The 18,179-nt window shown below is 45.0% G+C and overlaps 1 protein-coding gene across 1 annotated transcript in view; it reads left to right on the top strand.

Annotated features, from left to right (window-relative positions):
* The first annotated feature begins 4,213 nt into the window (after window positions 1-4,213).
* Window positions 4,214-18,179, top strand: part of Cops3 (COP9 signalosome subunit 3) — a 35,354-nt gene continuing 21,388 nt past the window's right edge. Inside the window, exons 1-5 of the mRNA XM_070027543.1 lie at window positions 4,214-4,355; window positions 9,824-9,953; window positions 15,541-15,653; window positions 15,741-15,790; window positions 17,641-17,733. Of these exons, the coding sequence (XP_069883644.1) occupies window positions 4,301-4,355; window positions 9,824-9,953; window positions 15,541-15,653; window positions 15,741-15,790; window positions 17,641-17,733 (441 nt within the window). The 5' untranslated portion in view covers window positions 4,214-4,300. The remainder of the gene's footprint in view (window positions 4,356-9,823; window positions 9,954-15,540; window positions 15,654-15,740; window positions 15,791-17,640; window positions 17,734-18,179) is intronic.

Here is an 18,179-nt window from a genome sequence, read left to right as displayed (position 1 = left end):
CAGCATTTTCATTGTATTGGGGATTATAAGTAATCTAGAGGTGACTTAAAATATAATGGCAGCCGGGTACTGGTGGCTCATACCTGTAATCCTAGCTATTCAGGAGGCTGAGATCTCGGGATCACAGTTCAAAGCCAGCCCAGGAAGGAAAGTCCATGAGACTCTTACCTCCAATAAACTACTCAGAAAGCCGGAAGTGGCATTGTGGCTCAAGTGGTAGAGCACTAGCCTTGAGCTGAAAAGCTGAGGGACAGCACCCAGGCCCAGAGTTCAAGCCCCATGACAGGGAAGGAAGGCAGGCAGGCAGGCAGGCAGGTAAGCCTGAATTTGGGCTGGGAATGTGGTTTCCTTGTAGAGTGCTTGCCTAGCATGCTTGAAGCCCTAGGTTTGATTCCTGAGTACCACATAAACAGAAAAAGCCAGAAGTGGTGCCATGGCTCAAGTGGTAGAATGTCAGCCTTGAGCAAAAGATTAGGGATAGTGCCCTGAGTTCAAGCCCCTGGATTGGCAAAAAAGAAAAAGAAAAAAAGAAAAATCACAAAAAACAAACAGAAAAGTTAATAGTATTCGCTTTGTCATAAACTTGCTGCCCTGAGAGGTCCTATAGTAGTTACCAGAAGCCCTTGGATAGTAGAGTTTCCCTCTTATTGGGTTAGCCTAAGTCACATGGCCATCTTGGTTTGCTGTTATGGGGAAGTGAGGGCCGCTCCACTCTCTGCAAGTGCTCAGAGCTCCATGTTTGGTTCTGGGAGGCACGCATATGCATTTTCTCATGGAAATGGGGTGGCTGAACAGTGTTTGCACCAGCACTAGACTAACCCCACTGGCAGTTTTCTCTTCCTGAAACACACAAAACTTGTGTGACCTTTGTTCACCATGCATGTTCCTGTTTTGAACTCTCTGGCCTCAGATCTCTTTTAGTGGCTTCTTCTTACCCTCAGACCTCAAAAAAATCACGGCCTTTCCTTCCTATGGACAATCACTGTCTTTTATTTTCTCCACTGTGCATATGACTTTCTGAATTTGTCCTGTTTACTTGCTAATTATCTTCATTTCCCAGCCAGAACCTCATATCACCAAGGACTTCTTCTTTATCAAGGATACATCCCTAGCATGAGGCACAGGGTTTGTATTTCTTTGACACAAAGTAAATATGTGTTCAAAGAATGAAAGAATAAAGGATTCAAAGTATCAGCTCATCCACTGATGTGGCAGTGGTCTATCTTTTAGACTTGTCTCCAGTAATTCCTACGTTTTCCAGATGACCTGCTTAAGAACAAAAATAAGGCCAAGTGTCCATGGCCTGTAATACTAACTACTCGGGAGGCTTAGATCTGAGGATTGCAGTTCGCAGACAGCCCAAGCAGAAAAGTCTCTGTAAGACTCTTATCTCCAATTAACTACTCAAAAACTGGAAGTGGTGCTGTGGCTCAAAGTGATAGAGCGCTAGCCTTGAGCAAAAGAGCTCAGGTGCAGCACCAGGCCCTGAATTCAAGCCCCACGACTGACAAAAAATAAAAAAAATCAGAATATATTCAAGGTTATCTTTGTAATCTCAAGTCTTCCAATTTATTCTCAAGAGAAAGACAGAAGAGTAGAATTGCGTTTGGGTATTTTTAAGCAAGTGTAATTTATCCCAGCCCAACCTATAAGATTTCTTACTTCGGTGTGCTTCAGAATTCCCTGAAAGAGTTTGTGAACTGGGCTGGGAATATGGTTTAGTGGTAGAGCGCTTGCCTAGCATGCATGAAGCCCTGGGTTTGATTCCTCAGTAACACATAAACAGAAAAAACAAGAAATGGTGCTGTGGCTCAAGTGGCAGAGCACTAGCCTTGAGCAAAGAAGCACAGGGACAGTGCCCAGGCCCTGAGTTCAAGCCCCAGGACTAGGAAAAAATAGATAGATAGATAGATAGATAGATAGATAGATAGATAGATAGATAGATAGAAAGAAAAAGAAAAAAAAGTCTGTGAACTCCCCTTTGTTTCTGAAAGAAGTCTAGCCTGGGGGGGGGGCTGAACTTGCATTTCCAGTAAGTGTCCCAGATACTGCTACTCCGTGTGTATGTGTGTGTGTGTGTGTGTGTGTGTGTGTGTGTGTGTGTGTGTGTAATCTTATTTTAGAGCAGAAGCCACAATCGGAATCAATAACATGTCAAAGCATGAAGTGCTTTACTTCTCTGAAACATTGTTATCTTTTGCTAAAAACCATGTATATCTCTATGTCCTCTAAATCAAAACATCTGTCTCTAGTGCTGCCACAGATCAAAGACCGAGGATGACTGCCGCCATCATGAGGGAGCATGTCCATGTAAGAGGACAGTGCTAAAGTCAGTCATGTGTACCTGTCTCCAATCGACCAACTTATTTCCATCTCTGTTAAGAATGGAAAGCAAGTGCTAATTTACCACTAAGCCATAGCCCACACCCCTATAGTAGCTTCTTAATGGGCTCTTTTGGAGTTATTGCATGAAACCAGACTGGTGGTTTTATTTTTCCTTTTGCCAATAGTGGGGCTTGAATTCAGAAAAGGCCTCATGGTCTTGCTTAGCTTTTTCTATTCAAGACTAGTGTGCTTTACACTTTAGGTACACATCCACTTCTGGCATTTGTTGATTAGTTGGAGAGAAAAGTCTCTTGTATTTGTGTGCCTAGGCTGGCTTCAAACCAGGATCCTGAGAGCCTCCTGTATAGCCATGATCATAGTTGTGAGGCATCAGAACACTGCACAGACCTATGCTTGCTTGCTTGCTTTATTATATATATATATATATATATATATATATATATATATATATATATATATATATATATATATATATTTTTTTTTTTTTTTTTTTTTTTTTGGGTCCGGTCATGGGGCTTGAACTCTGGGCCTGGGCGCTGTCCCTCAGCTCTTCAGCTCAAGGCTAGCGCTCTACCACTTGAGCCACAGCGCCACTTCCGGCTTTTTTCTTTTTGCTTATGTGGTGCTGAGGAATCGAACCCAGGGCCTTGAGCATGCAAGGCAAGCGCTCTACCACTGAGCCAACCTCCCAGCCCTATTTATTTATATTTTTGTAGTCTTGGAGTTTGAACTCACCTAGGCACTGCCTTCCTGAGTTTTATACTCAAGGCTAGTGCTCTACCACCTGAGCCACAACTCCACTTCTGGCTTGCCTGCCTGCCTGCCTGCCTGCCTTCCTTCCTTTCTCCCCTCCTTCCTTCCCTTTCTTCCTTCCTCCCTTCCTTCCCTTTCTTCCTTCCCTTCCTTCCTCCTTTCCTTCCCTCCCTCCCTTCCTTCCTTCCTTCCTTTTTTTTTGGGGTCCGGTTGTGGAGCCTGAACTCTGGGCCTGGGTGCTGTCCCTCAGCTCTTCAGCTCAAGGTTAGCGCTCTACCACTTGAGCCACAGTGCCACTTCCGGCTTTTTCTGCTTATGTGGATGTCTTTATGATGTCCCCGTTCAATTTTCAGAGCACACTCTTTTGGGCCAACAAGCAAAGTCAGACGGAGAAAGCTGCTGTTGTTCCCTCCATCCCTCCCTACCTCCCTTCCTTCCTTCCTTCGACTTGAACTCAGGGAGTGGGCTCTGTCCCGGAGCCAGGCTAGCGCTCTGACACTTGAGCCACCGCCCCATTTACTGATTTTTGCTGGTTAATTGGAGAGAAGAGTCTCACGGCCTTTCCTTCCCAGGCTGGCTCCGAACTGTAATCCTGGGGTTACAGGCGTGAGCCACCAGTGGCAGGTTCAGTATCTCCCTGGGGTGACAGTGCTTGTCCACTATGTTGCTAGACGCTATTCTAAATGTTTCATGTGCTCAGGACATTTTGAGATCTTTACATATTGGAAAAGCAAGGCACGGGACTGCCAGGTAACTTGCTCAAATCACAAGCTGCTGACAGAAAATGGGACTTGAACCCCATCTACCAAGAGCCTACATTCTGCCTCCCAGGAAGATCACTCATGAAGGTATCTATCACGCAAATTCCCAGCAAAGCTCAAGCTGGGAAACGTGCTTAGTTACAAGCAGCGGTGACCACTCTCCATGTAACGTGGGGAGAGATTTTTCACAGGCGCCCCAAACCAAGAAAGAATGGGCGGGGCGGGGGACTAACTTCCGGTTACGTTGAGCGGCGGAACTGTTTCCTTGGAAACAGCAGGGGGCATTCCAGCCGCGTGAGATCTCGCGGTGCTGGAGCAGGCGGAAGTGACGTCAAATCGCCTTCAAGGCCCTCCAGTGTATCGCTGCGGCCCCTCCTCCCAGAGCGGCCGCCTTTTCCCGCGCGAGCTGCTCCTGCCGCTCGGGCCGCCTGCGGGAAAACATGGCGTCTGCCCTGGAGCAGTTCGTGAACAGTGTCCGACAGCTCTCAGCTCAAGGTAAGGCCCTGGGCTGTCGCAGAACTGGGCCTGGGTGGACCCTGAGGTTGGGCCTGCATCCCCAGGCACCAGCGCGGACGGCCGGGACCGCCTTCATAGACTAAACCTCTTCTCCTGAGGGGCTCAAGGTGGCGGAGCTTAGACCCGGGCGGGAGGGAACGCGGCCGGGCGTGAGCACCACCCTGACCCGGGCCCTCAGCCTTGTCGCCGCTCGCCAGCCTCCCCGCCTTCGGGCCCTCGGGACACTCCTTCCCCGCCCCCCCTCCCCTCCCCGGCCCGGGCCCCAGCCACCGGCGCTCCGCTTGACAGTTTGGGGCGTGACTTCCGTTAGGCCTTTTCCTGAGCTCGTATTGGTTCGCCCGTCTCCTGTTCTCTTCGGTGATTGGTGCAGCACCCTGTCCGTCTTGGGCGGCCTGGCCGCCCCTAGCCTAGGCCTCTGGGAGCCGGCAGGAGGCGAGTCCTTTTTGGGCTCCTTGTTGGAGGCTCTCCTTGGCTGGACTCTCGGCCCTGGGCTGGCTCACGCTTGCCTGTTTTGGACTTGCAGGATAATGGCAAGGGAGCTCTCGCTTGTAGAACTTCATTTCTAGGGGATAGAATTGTTACCTTGGCTCCTGACCCTTAGTTTTCATGCTGTTTGGCTAAATCATCTCATTATCCTAATACACAGCATCTTGACGTCGAAGTCATTGATATTAGCTGTGTCGGTCCCTTTAACTATGTGCTTCGGTTTCTTCATCAGCAAATAAAACCCTATTATATGACGTTCGGGGGATTGAATGGACAAACTAAAAATACTCGGGGCCTATGATTTGTGATAAAATCGGTACCGCTGCAAGTTATTCACAACCATTAGTTGTAAAGTCCTAAAGCTGTATGACCTTGGATAAGTCACCTTTAATCACTTTGAGTCCCATCTTCATTTGTAGAAAGGAGATGTTTTTGTGTCTGCCATACTGTTCTAGTATGAGTCCTTGACTGTAGGAATCCAGGCTTAGTAAATAATGGTTCTATCTTCCCTTCCTTTTGATACAAACGAAGTTTACAGATCAAATACAGGCTTACCTTTTTTTGTCTGTTTTGGCAGTACTGGGGTTTGAATTCGGCCTAGCTTGTTAGATACTCTACTACCTGGGCCACCCTCTCTGCCCAGGCTTGCATGTGTTTAGTAATGAAGACACAGTTGTCATTTGTACCATAAATAATTTCTGCTTTCTGAGTTGTAATATGACTAGAAGATTGAGGTTGGAATCTCATTTAACTTCTGTGAGCATTTTAAATTCTCTCTCTCTCTCTCTCTCTCTCTCTCTCTCTCTCTCTCTCCTCTCTCTCCCTCTCTCTCCCTCTCTCTCCCTCTCTCTCCCTCTCTCTCCCTCTCTCTCTCTCTCTCTCTCTCTCTCTCTCTCTCTCTCTCTCTCTCTCTCTCTCTCTCTCTCTCTCTCTCTCTCTCTCTCTCTCTCTCTCTCTCTCTCTCGCCCTGAACTCTGGGCCTGGGCGCTGTCCCTAGCTCTTCAGCTCAAGGCTAGTATTCTACCACTTGAGCCACAGTGCCACTTCTGGTTTTCTGGTTTTCTTTTTTTTGGTCGTTTGTAGGCCTGAACTCTGGGCCTGGGTGCTGTCCCTCAGCTCTTCAGCTGAAGGCTAGCACTCTACCACTTGAGTGTCAGCCCCACTTCCGGCTTTTTCTGCTTATGTGGTGCTGAGGAATCCAGCCTAGGGCCTCATGCATGCAAGGCAAGCACTCTACCACTGAGCCACCTTCCCAGCCCCTGAGTGGTCTTTTTGAGGTAAGAGTCTTAGGGACTTTCCTGCCTGGGCTGGCTTTGAATTGTGATCCTCAGATCTCAGCCTCCTGAGTAGCTAGGATTACAGGCCTGAGCCAAAGGCACCCGGCTTTTTTTTTGGGGGGGTCTGGTCGTGGGCCCTGAACTCTCAGCTCTTCAGCTCAAGGCTAGCGCTCTACCACTTGAGCCACAGCGCCACTTCCGGCTTTTTTTCTTTTTGCTTATGTGGTGCTGAGGAATCAAACCCAGGGTCTCAGGCATGCAAGGCAAGTGCTCTACACTGTGCTACCTTCCCAGCCCCACCCGGCTTTTTGCTTGCTTGCTTGTTTGTTTGCTTGCTTGCTTGCTTCCTTGCTTCTTTGCTTCTTTGTTTCCTTCCTTCCTTCCTTCCTTCCTTCCTTCCTTCCTTCCTTCCTTCCTTCCTTCCTTCCTTCCTTCCTTCCTTCCTTCCTTCCTTCCTTCCTTCCTTCCTTCCTTCCTTCCTTTTTTTGTGCCAGTTCTGGGGCTTAAACTCAGAGCATAGGCACTGTCCCTGAACTTTTTGGCTTAGACTAGTGCTCTGTTACTGGAGCCACAGTTCCACTTTCAGCTGTTTGGTGGAGATAAGTGTCTCATAGACCTTCCTGTGCTGGCTTTGAACCAGGATCCTCAGATCTCAGCCTTCTGAGTAGCTAGCATTATAGAAGTGAGCTACTGGGGCCTGCAGAAATAAGGATTTTCTAATGTGCACCTAAAGTAAAGAGAATGTTATTTCCAGTATTCACTGATTAGAGAAAATTTCACTACACATTTCTCACTGGGTTCACATATATGACATATACTTTTGACTCTTCCATTGGCCTTGCACTTGTTAGCTGTCTTGTGCTTCCATAGTGTCCTAGTTTTCATTGTAAGATTCAATTCCACATATAATTAATTCCACATATCATTGACTGGAATGAACATTTCTAGGTGTTTCAAATTGTTATAGAGCAGTGTGTTAAACAAAAGTGTAAATTCAACGGGAAGAAGCTATTTCATTCTACTACTATATTCTAAAGTAAAATGGTGAGTTGGTATTAGCTCAGGAGAAATTTAATTTGTTTTGTAGTGCATGTAATAACAATGTTTTTCATAAAACACTGAATTTAAAAATGTAATTTAAGGACTGGGATGGTGGCTCAGTGGAAGAGTGTTTGCATCGCATGCATGAGGCCCTGGGTTCAGTTCCTTAGCACCATATAAGCAGAAAAAGCCAGAAGTGGCGCTGTGGCTCAAGTCATAGAGTGTTAGCCTTGAGCCGAAGAGCTGAGGGACAGAGCCCTGGCCCAGAGTTCAGGCCCCACAACTGACCAAAAAAAAAAAAAGTTCAGGGACAATACCCAAGCCCTGAGTTCAAGCCCCAGGACTGGCAAAAATAAACACAATAGAAATTTATCTAAATAAAAGAAAATAGAAATGGAAAAGTAGAAATATGGAAGGGGGAAACTCTAATGCCCATGAATTGACCCTTAGTCATATACATCTACTAGCCACTAGAGTGTCTGCCAGTCACCAGAATAACATCAAAATAGATCTTAAAGTACTAATTCAGGACTAATTAGGCTCTTTGCCTTTGTTGGTAAAGCATAGGTTGTGATATAGAGAAGACCAATGAGTCGGTTAGATTAATTCAACAAGCAATAGGCACTATATTCTGGAACTACATAAACAGGACTGTCTTGAATTTACTTTCAGTTACCTTACCACCACAATTCTATGTTTGCAAAAATGGGCACAGAAAGGGCAGGTGTCTAGTATAATCATAGGGATGAGAGGGTCAAGTGAGGCTCAGAGGAGGCCTTAGGTGATTGTTAAGTGTGGAATAGAGGAGGAGAAGGCTGGACCTTGATGTGACCCAAGAGGGGTAGTAGAAGGATGTAAGAGTGGAAAAGTGGCAGGGGACCAGTTACTGAAGGGCCTTTGTAAGCCATGTGAAGCATGGTGAGGCATTTAGATTACCTTCCTTTCTTCTTTCTCCCCTCCCCTCCTTCCTGGTTGTGGGGCTTGAACTCTGGGCCTGGGTTCTGTCCCTCAGCTATTCAGCTCAAGGCTAGTGCCCTACCACTTGAGCCATAGCATCACTTCCAGTTTTCTGGTGGTTTATTGGAGATAGGAGTCTCATGGACTTTCCTGCCCAGGCTGACTTGGAACTGTGATCCTGAGATCTCAGCCTCCTGAGTAGTTACAGGCATGAGCCACTGGCATCAGATGGCATTTAGATTTCTTAAAGCCACTGGAGTAATTTAGCTGAGTTTCATTTAATTTCACTTCTCTCCCTCTCTCTCTCCCTCTCCCTCTCCCTCTCCCTCTCCCTCTCCCTCTCCCTCTCCCTCTCCCTCTCCCTCTCCCTCTCCCTCTCCCTCTCCCTCTCCCTCCCCCTCTCCCTTTCCCTCTCCCTCTCTCTCCTCCCCCTCTCCCTCCCCATTTCCCTCTCCCTCCCCCATCTCCCTCTCCCTCCCCCTCCTTCTCTCCCCCTCTCCCCCTCCCTCTCTCTGCTTCTCCCTCTCTCTCCTCTCTGCTTCTCCTCCTCTCTTCTTCTCTCTGCTTCTCCCCCTCTATTCCTCTCCCCCTCTCTCTCCTCTCTTTCTCCCCCCCCCACCTGAACTAAGAGGCCTGGGTACTGTACCTTAGCTTTTTTGCTTAAGGTTGACACTCCACTTGAGCCATACCTCTACCTCAGGCATTTGGAGATGACAATCTCAGCAACTTTCCTACCTGGGCTGATTTTGTACCTCAGTCTTCAGACCTTTACCTTCTGAGTAGCTAGGATTATAGGTGTGAGCTACTAGCACCCTTCTCTATTTCATCTTAGAAAGATTGGTCAGTACCAGTATGAAGTATAGGTTGGAGGAAAGATGGAAATAGACATACTATTAGAAGATTTATGATATACTCTAGGAAGTGGCGCTGTAGCTCAAGTGGTAGAGCGCTCGCCTTGAGCTGAAGAGCTGAGGGACAGCGCTCAGGCCCAGAGTTCAAGCCCCACGACCGACAAAAAAAAAAAAAAAAAAAAAAAGATGATATACTCTAGACAAGAAATGATGAAATCTAAATTAAGGCAAGAGAGAGAAAGGATGGCTGGGAAGGTGGCTCAGTGGTAGAGCACTTGCCTTGCATGCATGAGGCCCTGGATTTGATTCCTCAGCACCACATAAGCAAAAAGAAAAAAGCCAGAAGTAGTGCTGTGGCTCAAGTGGTAGAGCGTTAGCCTTGAGTTGAAGAGCTGAGGGACAGCACCCAGGCCCAGAGTTCAGGCCCCACGACCGGACCCCCCCCAAAAGAGAGAGAGAGAGAAGAAAGGAATACAGCTAAAAGATTTAGGGGGTAAAATTAAGTCATATTTGGTGACCTTTTGGGTATAATGAATGAGAAGAAGGAGGTGGTAACAGTAATGTATATATTTCTGGCTTGAGGGACTGGAAAGAAGACTAGAGGAAAAGGAGAAACTTCTAGAGTCTAGAGAGAAACAGGGTCTGGTATCATCTCTTGATTAGTTCTAAGGCATATATGGATAGTTTTACTTCTTTGTTTCTTCCAGTCTTCAACTGAAGGGAACGAGACATAAGAAATCATTTTTAGGCATTTCAGCTTTAAGCACAAAGTCTGATTATTGTTCCTTTAGTTGGGCTAGTACTGTGACTGATTGCTATCATTCCTGTTTTGCAGGGCAAATGACCCAGCTTTGCGAACTGATCAACAAGAGCGGGGAACTCCTTGCGAAGAATTTGTCCCATCTGGACACTGTGCTTGGGGCTCTGGATGTACAAGAACACTCCTTGGGCGTCCTTGCTGTTTTGTAAGGGTCATTTTCTTTTAGTTTCATGCTTGTTAAACTGAACATTCTGTACCTGTGTGTGTATGTGTGTGTAGAAAGTAAAGTATTGTATACAATATTAAACTTTTATAAAACTATAGTCATAATAGTTTTACAATTTTTTGTGATTTGATTCATTTGTTTATACATATTTTGAAAATTATTAAAAAATAAATTAGCTATCTCAGTTGTAGATACTATAGCTACAGCTTTCATTTATTGAAATATGTTTTTTTTGTGTGTGCCAGGAACCTGGGTGCGGGTGCTGCCCCTGAGCTTTTTTTTTTTTGGTCCAGTTGTGGGGCCTGAACTCTGGGCTTGGGCGCTGTCCCTCAGCTCTTCAGCTCAAGGCTAGCGCTCTACCACTTGAGCCACAGCGCCACTTCCTTGCATGCAAGGCAAGCGTTCTACCACTTAGCCACCTTCCCAGCCCCTGGAGTTCTTTTATTAATGAAATCCATAGGTTTTTGTTTGTTGTTATTGTTGTTATTGGTACTGGTATTTTAACTCAAGGCATTGTTCTTGCTCTGCTGTTGCTCTGACACTTGAGTCATACATCTAGCCCTGCTTTTTGGTGGTAATTTTTTTTTTCTTGTTAGTCCTGGGACTTGAACTCGGCCTGGGTGCTGTCCCTCAGCTCTTCAGCTCAAGGCTAGCGCTCTACCACTTGAGCCACAATACTACTTCTGGTTTTCTGAGTGATTTGTTGGAAATAAGAGTCTCACGAACTTTCCTGCCCAGGCTGACTTTGAACTGCAATCCTCAGATCTCAGTTTCTTGAGTAGCTAGGATTACAGGCCAGAGCCACCAGTGCCCAGCTGCTGGTTATTTTTAGATGGAGTTTCATGGACTTTTCTTCCTGGGATGGTTTTGAACAGAAATGTTCTGGGTCTCAACCTCCTGAGTAAAATTGCAAGCATGAGCCTCTAGCACCTACCAATTGTACTACACATTTTTTTACCTAGAAAGCAAACGGGAAAAGTGATGGTGGACATGGTGGAATACATTGAATGATGTGCTAGTTTGTAAAAATGATGGCACAGATTTTCAAATAAATTTAATAAAAGGGGTCTGGGAAGGTGGCTCAGTGGAAGAGTGCTTGCTTGCTTGAATTCATGAGGCCCTGGGTTCGATTCCTCAGCACCACATAAGCAGAAAAAGCCGAAATGGTGCTGTGGCTCAAATGGTAGAGTGCTAGACTTGAGCTGAAGAGCTGAAGTACAGTGCCCAGGCCCAGAGTTCAGGCCCCACAATTGGCCAAAAAAAAAAAAAAAAAAAAAAAAAAAAAAAATTAAACAGATGAAATTAAATAGACCTAGTTCAACTAGGCTTCCTTATAACTTGTGTAATTGACAGTAGAATTCTTTTTTCCCTCGGTTATAATATTATAGCTTGAAATATGGTGGCAGATAGTGATATCATTTCTATGGAAATATTTTGAAGTTATAAGTCCTTTTACCATTATAGTGGATATTACAGGGAAAGAAGCCTGAATTTGGGCTGGGAATGTGGCTTAGTGGTAGAGTGCTTGCCTTGCATGCATGAAGCACCCTGGGTTGGATTCCTCAGTAGCACATACACAGAAAAAGCTGGAAGTGGGCTGGGATGTAGCTCAGTGGCAAAGCGCTTGCCTAGCAAGTGCAACGTCCTGGGTTCGATCCCCAGTACCAAAAAAGAAAAGACAAAAAAAATACAGTTTAAAAAAAAAAAAAAAAGAAAAAGCTGGAAGTGCTAGCCTTGAGCAAAAGAAGTTCAGGAACAGGGATAGTGCCCAGGCCCAAAGTTAAGTCCCAGGACTGGCAAAAAAAAAAAGCCTCAACTTGTGACAATTATCTTGTGTTTAAATCTGCTGTCTTGGGGCTGGGAAGGTAGCTCAGTGGTAGAGCGCTTGCCTTGCATGCCTGAGGCCCTGTGTTCGATTCCTCAGCACCACATAAGCAAGATAAAAGCCGGAAGTGGTGCTGTGGCTCAAGTGGTAGAGCCCTACCTTGAGCTGAAGAGCTGAGGGACAGTGCCCAGGCCCAGGTTCAGGCCCCAGGACCGGACCCAAAAAAAAATCTGCTGTCTTCCAGTTACAAGGTATAAGGCATGAACTTCATTTTTTTTTTTTTTTTGGTCAGTTGTAGTGCCTGAACTCCTCTGGGCCAGGGCGGGCGCTGTCCCTCAGCTCTTCAGCTCAAGGCTAGTGCTCTACCACTTGAGCCACAGCACTACTTGTGTCTTTTTCTGCTTATGTGGTGCTGAGGAATCAAACCTAGGGCCTCATGCATGTGAGGCAAGCACTCTACCACTGAGCCACCTTCCCAGTCCTCATTTTAAAATGTTTAAAATTATTTTTTGTTGTTGTTTTTGTTGGTCATTGGGCTTGAACTCTGGGCTTGGGTGCTATTCCTGAGCTTTCCAGCTTAAGGCAAGCTCTCTACCACTTGAACTATATAGTGCCACTTCTGGTTTTCTGGTAGTTAATTGGAGATAAGAGTCTCATGGACTTTCCTGCCTGGGTTGGCTTTGAACCACAATTCTCAGATCTCAGCCCCCTGAGTAGCTAGGATTATAAGCATCAGCCACTGCTGCCCAGTTGAACTTCATGTTTTTATTTATATAATGGAAATCACAGTGCCTTACTGACCTATTGTGAACTCCAAAGTATAATTGGAAATACAAGCTGGCATTGTCAAGTTAGATAATACTGTATAGATAGAAGATGTCAAAGTGAAAGATGTAGGGGGATCATTTGTTCTGACATGGGTTTTGAATGCCCTAGTGGTACCCTAGTGCTTTCTCCCTTGCAGCCCCTTTCTTATGACAAAGGATAGCATCATCTGCTCAATTACGTAAAAGAGACCCATCTGAGTCCTCCCTTTTTTCCCTACCCCTCTCCTTTGAGTCTTGCCTATCAGCTAGTTCTGCCCCCTCTATCCCTTAACTAGACTACAGTATCACCTGACTTCCTGGCTCCAGTATATTTGGCCTGAGCCCCAACTTTCTGCCAGTCTATAATGTCACCGCTGGCTACCTCAGTACTTTTTCCTCAAAGCAGGACAATTTTTTGTTGTTGGTGGTCGTGGTTCTGGAGTTTGAACTCAGGGATTCATGTTTACTAGCCATGTACTCTGCCACCTAAGTAACATTTCCAGCCCTTGTTAAATTGAGTGTGTGTATGTGTATATGTGTAAGGAATGGTGATGGTACTGGGATTGAACTCAGGGCCTTGCCATTTTTTTTTTTTTTTGCCAGTCTTGGGGCTTGAACTCAGGGCCTGGGTGCTGTCCCTGGGTCTCTTTGTGCTCAAGGGTATCTCTACCACTTGAGCCACAGCACCACTTTTGGTTTTCTGATGGTTAATTGGAGATAAGAGCCTCACAGACTTTCATGCCCAAGGCTGCCTTTGAGCTGTGATCCTGTGATCTCAGCCTCTTATATAGCTAGGATTACAGGTATGAGCCACCAGTACTTGGCTGGCCTTGCATTTTTACTCAGCTTTCTTGCTCATGCCTGGAGCTCTACCTTATTTATTATTTTTTTTTTTTGCCAGTCGTGGGGCTTGAACTCTGGGCCTGGGCAGTGTCCCTCAGCTCTTCAGATAAAGGCTAGCGCTCTACCACTTGAGCCACAGCACCACTTCCGGCTTTTGTGGTGCTGAGGTGCTTATGTGGTGCCTATATGGGCCTCATGCATGCAAGGCAAGCTCTCTACCACTGAGCCACCTTCCCAGCCCTGGAGCTCTACCTTTTAAATTAGTTAATTGGAGATGGAATCTCTCAGACTTTCTGCAGGGTTGTCTTTGAACCACAAACCTCCAAATTTCATCCTCCTGAGTAGCTAGGATTATAAGTATAAGCCACTGGTGCCCACGAACTATGTGTTTGGGGTGATTTTTTTTTTATGGTGGGGGTGGGGGTACTGAGTCTTGAAATCAGAATCTCATACTTTTTCACTCAAGATGGGACTCTACCATGTGAGCCACACCTTCACACCTTCACTTCCAGCTTTTTGTTGGATAATTGGAGATAAGAGTCACTTAAATTTGTCTGCTCAGGCTGGCTTTGAACCATAGTCCTCAGATAATAACCTCCTGAATAGTTAAGATTGTAGGAGTGAGCCACTGGTGTCCAACTTCAGGGGACATTTCATTGTTACATTATATTGTTACATTTCATTGTTACATGTCCATTTAACATGTATTCCAATCAACTTCACTTCTGTTACACTCAGCATTTTTTTTGCCAGTCCTGGGATTTGAACTCAGGGCCTGGGCATTGTTCCTGAGCTTTTTTTTGCCCAAGGCTAGCACTCTACCACTTGAGCCACAGTACCAATTCTGGCTTTTTCTGTATCTGTTGTACTGAGGAATCGACCCAGGGCTTTATGTATGCTAATGAGCATTCTACCACTAAGCCACATTCCCAGCCCAGCAATTCTTTTTGTTTGCTTGTTTTTTGTTGCTTGTGGGACCTGAACTCTGGGCCTGCATGCTGTCCCTGAGCTCTTCAGCTCTACCACTTGAGCCACAGTGCCACTTCTGGCTTTTTCTGCTTATGTGGTACTGAGGAATCGAACCCAGGGCCTTGTGCATGCAAGGAAGCACTCTACCACTGAGCCACCTTCCCAGCCCCAGCAATTCATTTTTCTTTTTTTTCTTTTTTATTGTGAAAATACCGTACAGAGGGGTTACAATTACATGTGCAAGGTAATGAGTACATTTCTTATCAAGCATTTTTTGCCTCCTCCTTTGTTTCCCCTTCCCATCCCTTCCCATCTCCATCCCCCCATCCCCCCCCAGCAATTCATTTTTACTGAAATGTCCTGACTACACTGAACCTAAAAACCAAATTATAAATGCTTTTTTTGGTTAAACATTTATATTCATTTTATTCACAAATATCAATAAGCTGTATATGGTTGCATTTAAAGGAGCTTTTCATTTTGAAAGTTGTCTCTTTTTGGTTGGCACTTGAAACTCAGGGTCACCTGCTTGCATCTGACTAAAAGTTGGCCTTCTTTTTGTTGTTGGTCTTGGGGCTTGAACTTAGGGATTGTGCCTTGTTTGTGAGCTCTTCTGCTCAAGGCTAGCACCCTACCACTTGAGCCATAGTGTCACTTCTGGTTTTCTAGTGGTTTATTGGAGATAAGACTCTTATGGAGGGCTGGGAAGGTGGCTCAGTGGTAGAGTGCTTGCCTTGCTTGCATGAGGCCTTGGGTTCGATTCCTCAGCACCACATAAGCAAAAAGAAAAAAGCCGGAAGTGGCGCTGTGGCTCAAGTGGTAGAGCACTAGCCTTGAGCTGAAGAGCTGAGGGACAGCGCCCAGGCCCAGGACCAGACCCAAAAAAAAAAAAAAAAAAGTGTCTCATGGATTTTCTTGCCCGGGCTGGCTTTGAACCGTGATCCTCAGATATCAGCCCCCTGAATAGCTAGGATTACAGGCGTGAGCCACCGGCACCCAGCTAAAAGTTTTGGCCCTTTTTAATCTCACAGTTTTGAAAGCAGGAGGACCTCATTTGTAAGTTGCTTCTACAGTTTACCCTATGAAATATCAGGGTAATTAGATTCTCTTCTCCCTATTCTAGGTTTGTGAAGTTTTCTATGCCCAGTGTTCCTGACTTCGAAACATTGTTCTCCCAGGTTCAGCTTTTCATCAGTACTTGTAATGGAGAACACATTCGATATGCAACAGATACTTGTAAGCTAAATAACTTTATCCTTGTTTGGATTTGCTTTACGTTTATGATTATTTGTATTTTCAATGTTTTGTTATTATTGTATTTAGTTGCTGGGCTTTGCCATCAGCTAACAAATGCACTTGTGGAGAGGAAACAGGTAAGAAATGTTGTGTAAGTATTCATAGTTTTGTTATAACATGTATCTAACTCACATAGTGAGCTAGTTTATTAAGATTCCAAGTTAGTACTCAGCATCCCAGCACTTGGTATATGTGGTTCCTTGAATAAACCCCAAGCCTTTGATATAAGGATGACTAGTGGTTCATAGGAGAGTCAGTGCCTGGAGAGAGATGACTAATAGTTTGTTTTTGAATTTGCCATTCTGGGCCGGGTGTTTGGCTCAGTGGTACTTGTTTGGTATGTGTGAGGCAAATGGTTTTATTCCCAGTGAAGTACTCTCTCTGTTGTAATATGCTACATCCTGTTAAATGTTTTCACTTTTGTGTGGGTGTATGTGCGCATGTGTGTCTGTGCATGCGTATGTGCCCTGGTTCTGGGGCTTAAATGCAGGGCCTTGGCTGTCTCTGATCTCTTTTTGTTTGTTCTAATACGGGTGTGTGTGTGTGTGTGTGTGTGTGTGTGTGTGTGTGTGTGTGTGTGTGTGTGTGTGTGTGTGTGTGTGTGTGTGTGTGTGTGTGTGTGTGTGTGTGTGTGTGTGTGTGTGTGTGTGTGTGTGTGTGTGTGTGTGTGTGTGTGTGTGTGTGTGTGTTTGTGGAGCTTGAACTTTTAGGCTTGGGTGCTGTTCCTGAGCTCTTTTGCTCAAGGTTAGCCCTCTGCTATTGAGCCATAGCTCCACTTCTGGTTTTTCTTTCTTTCTTTTTTTTTTGGTTGGTTGTGGGGCTTGAACTCTAGGCCTGGATGCTGTCTGTCCCTGAGCTCCTCAGCTCAAGGCTAGTGCTCTACCACTCAAGCCACAACACTACTTCTGGCTTTTTCTATTTATGTGGTACTGAGGAATCAAACCCAGGGCTTCATATATACTAGGCAAGCACTCTATGAGTAAGCCACATTCCCAGCCACCAAGTCTTTATGAAAAACATATAAGTAATTTATAATCTCATCTTCTGACCAGAGACTGATTGTGTCTCACATGATAATCAGTCTCTCTTTCTTTCTCTTTCCTTCATTTCCTTCCTCCCTTCCTCTCCCTCCCTCTCCCTTCCTTCCTTCCTGCCTGCCCTCTCCTCTCCTCTCCTCTTCTCTCTCCTTTTCCTTTTCTTTCTTTTTGTGCCAGTCGTGGGGTTTGAACTGAGGACCTTGGTGCTATCTCTGAGCTTTTCTTCTGAAGGCTAGCACTCTCACCACTAGAGCCACAGCTCCATTTCTGGCTTTTTTGGTAGTTAATTGGAGATAACAAACTCACTGACTTCCCTGTCAGCTCTGGCTTTGAACCTTGATCTCCAGATCTTAACCTTCTGAGTAGCTAGGATTGTAGGTGTGAGTCACTGGCATCTGGCAAAATAGTCTTATTATTTATAACGGGTAGGAAACAGAAACCATCTGTGACTTGTGATTTTAGATTTAGTAGTGATCTACTACTAGAGAAGGGCCAGATTGCCCTGTGGAAAACATACCAGCATGTTTGAACTTAGTTTCTAAAAAAATTTAGAGTCATGTTTATTATAAATGATGTGGAAAAATTTTCTTTGGATTTAAATATATTATTGAGAAAGTAATTTTGTTTTTGATTATTGATAGTTATTATTTTTTAGAAAGCTGTTGATTTAAAATATGGTATTGAATTATATAAATATCTTAGAAACAACTTAAGAAAAGATTTCCAGACTTAATGAGGGCAGGCATTTCCTGACAGAGTATGGAAACCTCGTGTTGCTATTTAAAAGAACCTGTCAATTAGTGTTATTTTTTATTTGTAAGTGACAACATTAAGATCCATTGTGCTGCCATCTTTGAGAACTTATCTGAAAGAGATGTCATTTCTGACAGCCCCTTCGAGGAATTGGCATCCTTAAGCAAGCCATAGACAAGATGCAGATGAATACAAATCAGCTGACCTCAATACATGCTGATCTCTGCCAGGTAAGTAACCAAAGTGTATGATTCTCCCCTTGCTAGAGGTATAAAGCTGTTTGTTGGCTTGCTCAACATTGATTAAATAGGTAAAAATAAATTGCTGGGGATTATGCTATATAGTTGTAGAAGTTGAAATATGTAAGGTGGGGCTTGGCTAGTATAGTAACCTTTTAGGATGTGGTAATTGATTTTTAACATTGAAAAAATTAAGGTCATTTTCTTTTAATGCAAATGTGGAACCTTAGGAGGGTTTATTACTTGAGAATAAGCATAGGTAACTTTTATATGGTAAATTTGTTGTTTAGCCAAGAGCTGGTGGTTCATGTAATCCTAGCTACTCTGGAGGCTCAGATCTGAGGATTGCAGTTTGAAGCCAGCTTGTGCAGGGAAGTCATGAGACTCTTTCTTTTTTTTTTGGGGGGGGCAGTCCGGTCGTGGGGCTTGAACTCTGG

Source organism: Dipodomys merriami, unplaced genomic scaffold, assembly GCF_024711535.1.
Source record: "Dipodomys merriami isolate MVZ:Mamm:240054 unplaced genomic scaffold, mDipMer1.0.p SCAF_19, whole genome shotgun sequence".
Lineage (NCBI taxonomy): Eukaryota > Metazoa > Chordata > Mammalia > Rodentia > Heteromyidae > Dipodomys > Dipodomys merriami.
The sequence above is the reverse complement of the archived record's forward strand: the minus strand, read 5'-3'. Positions and strand labels throughout refer to the sequence as shown.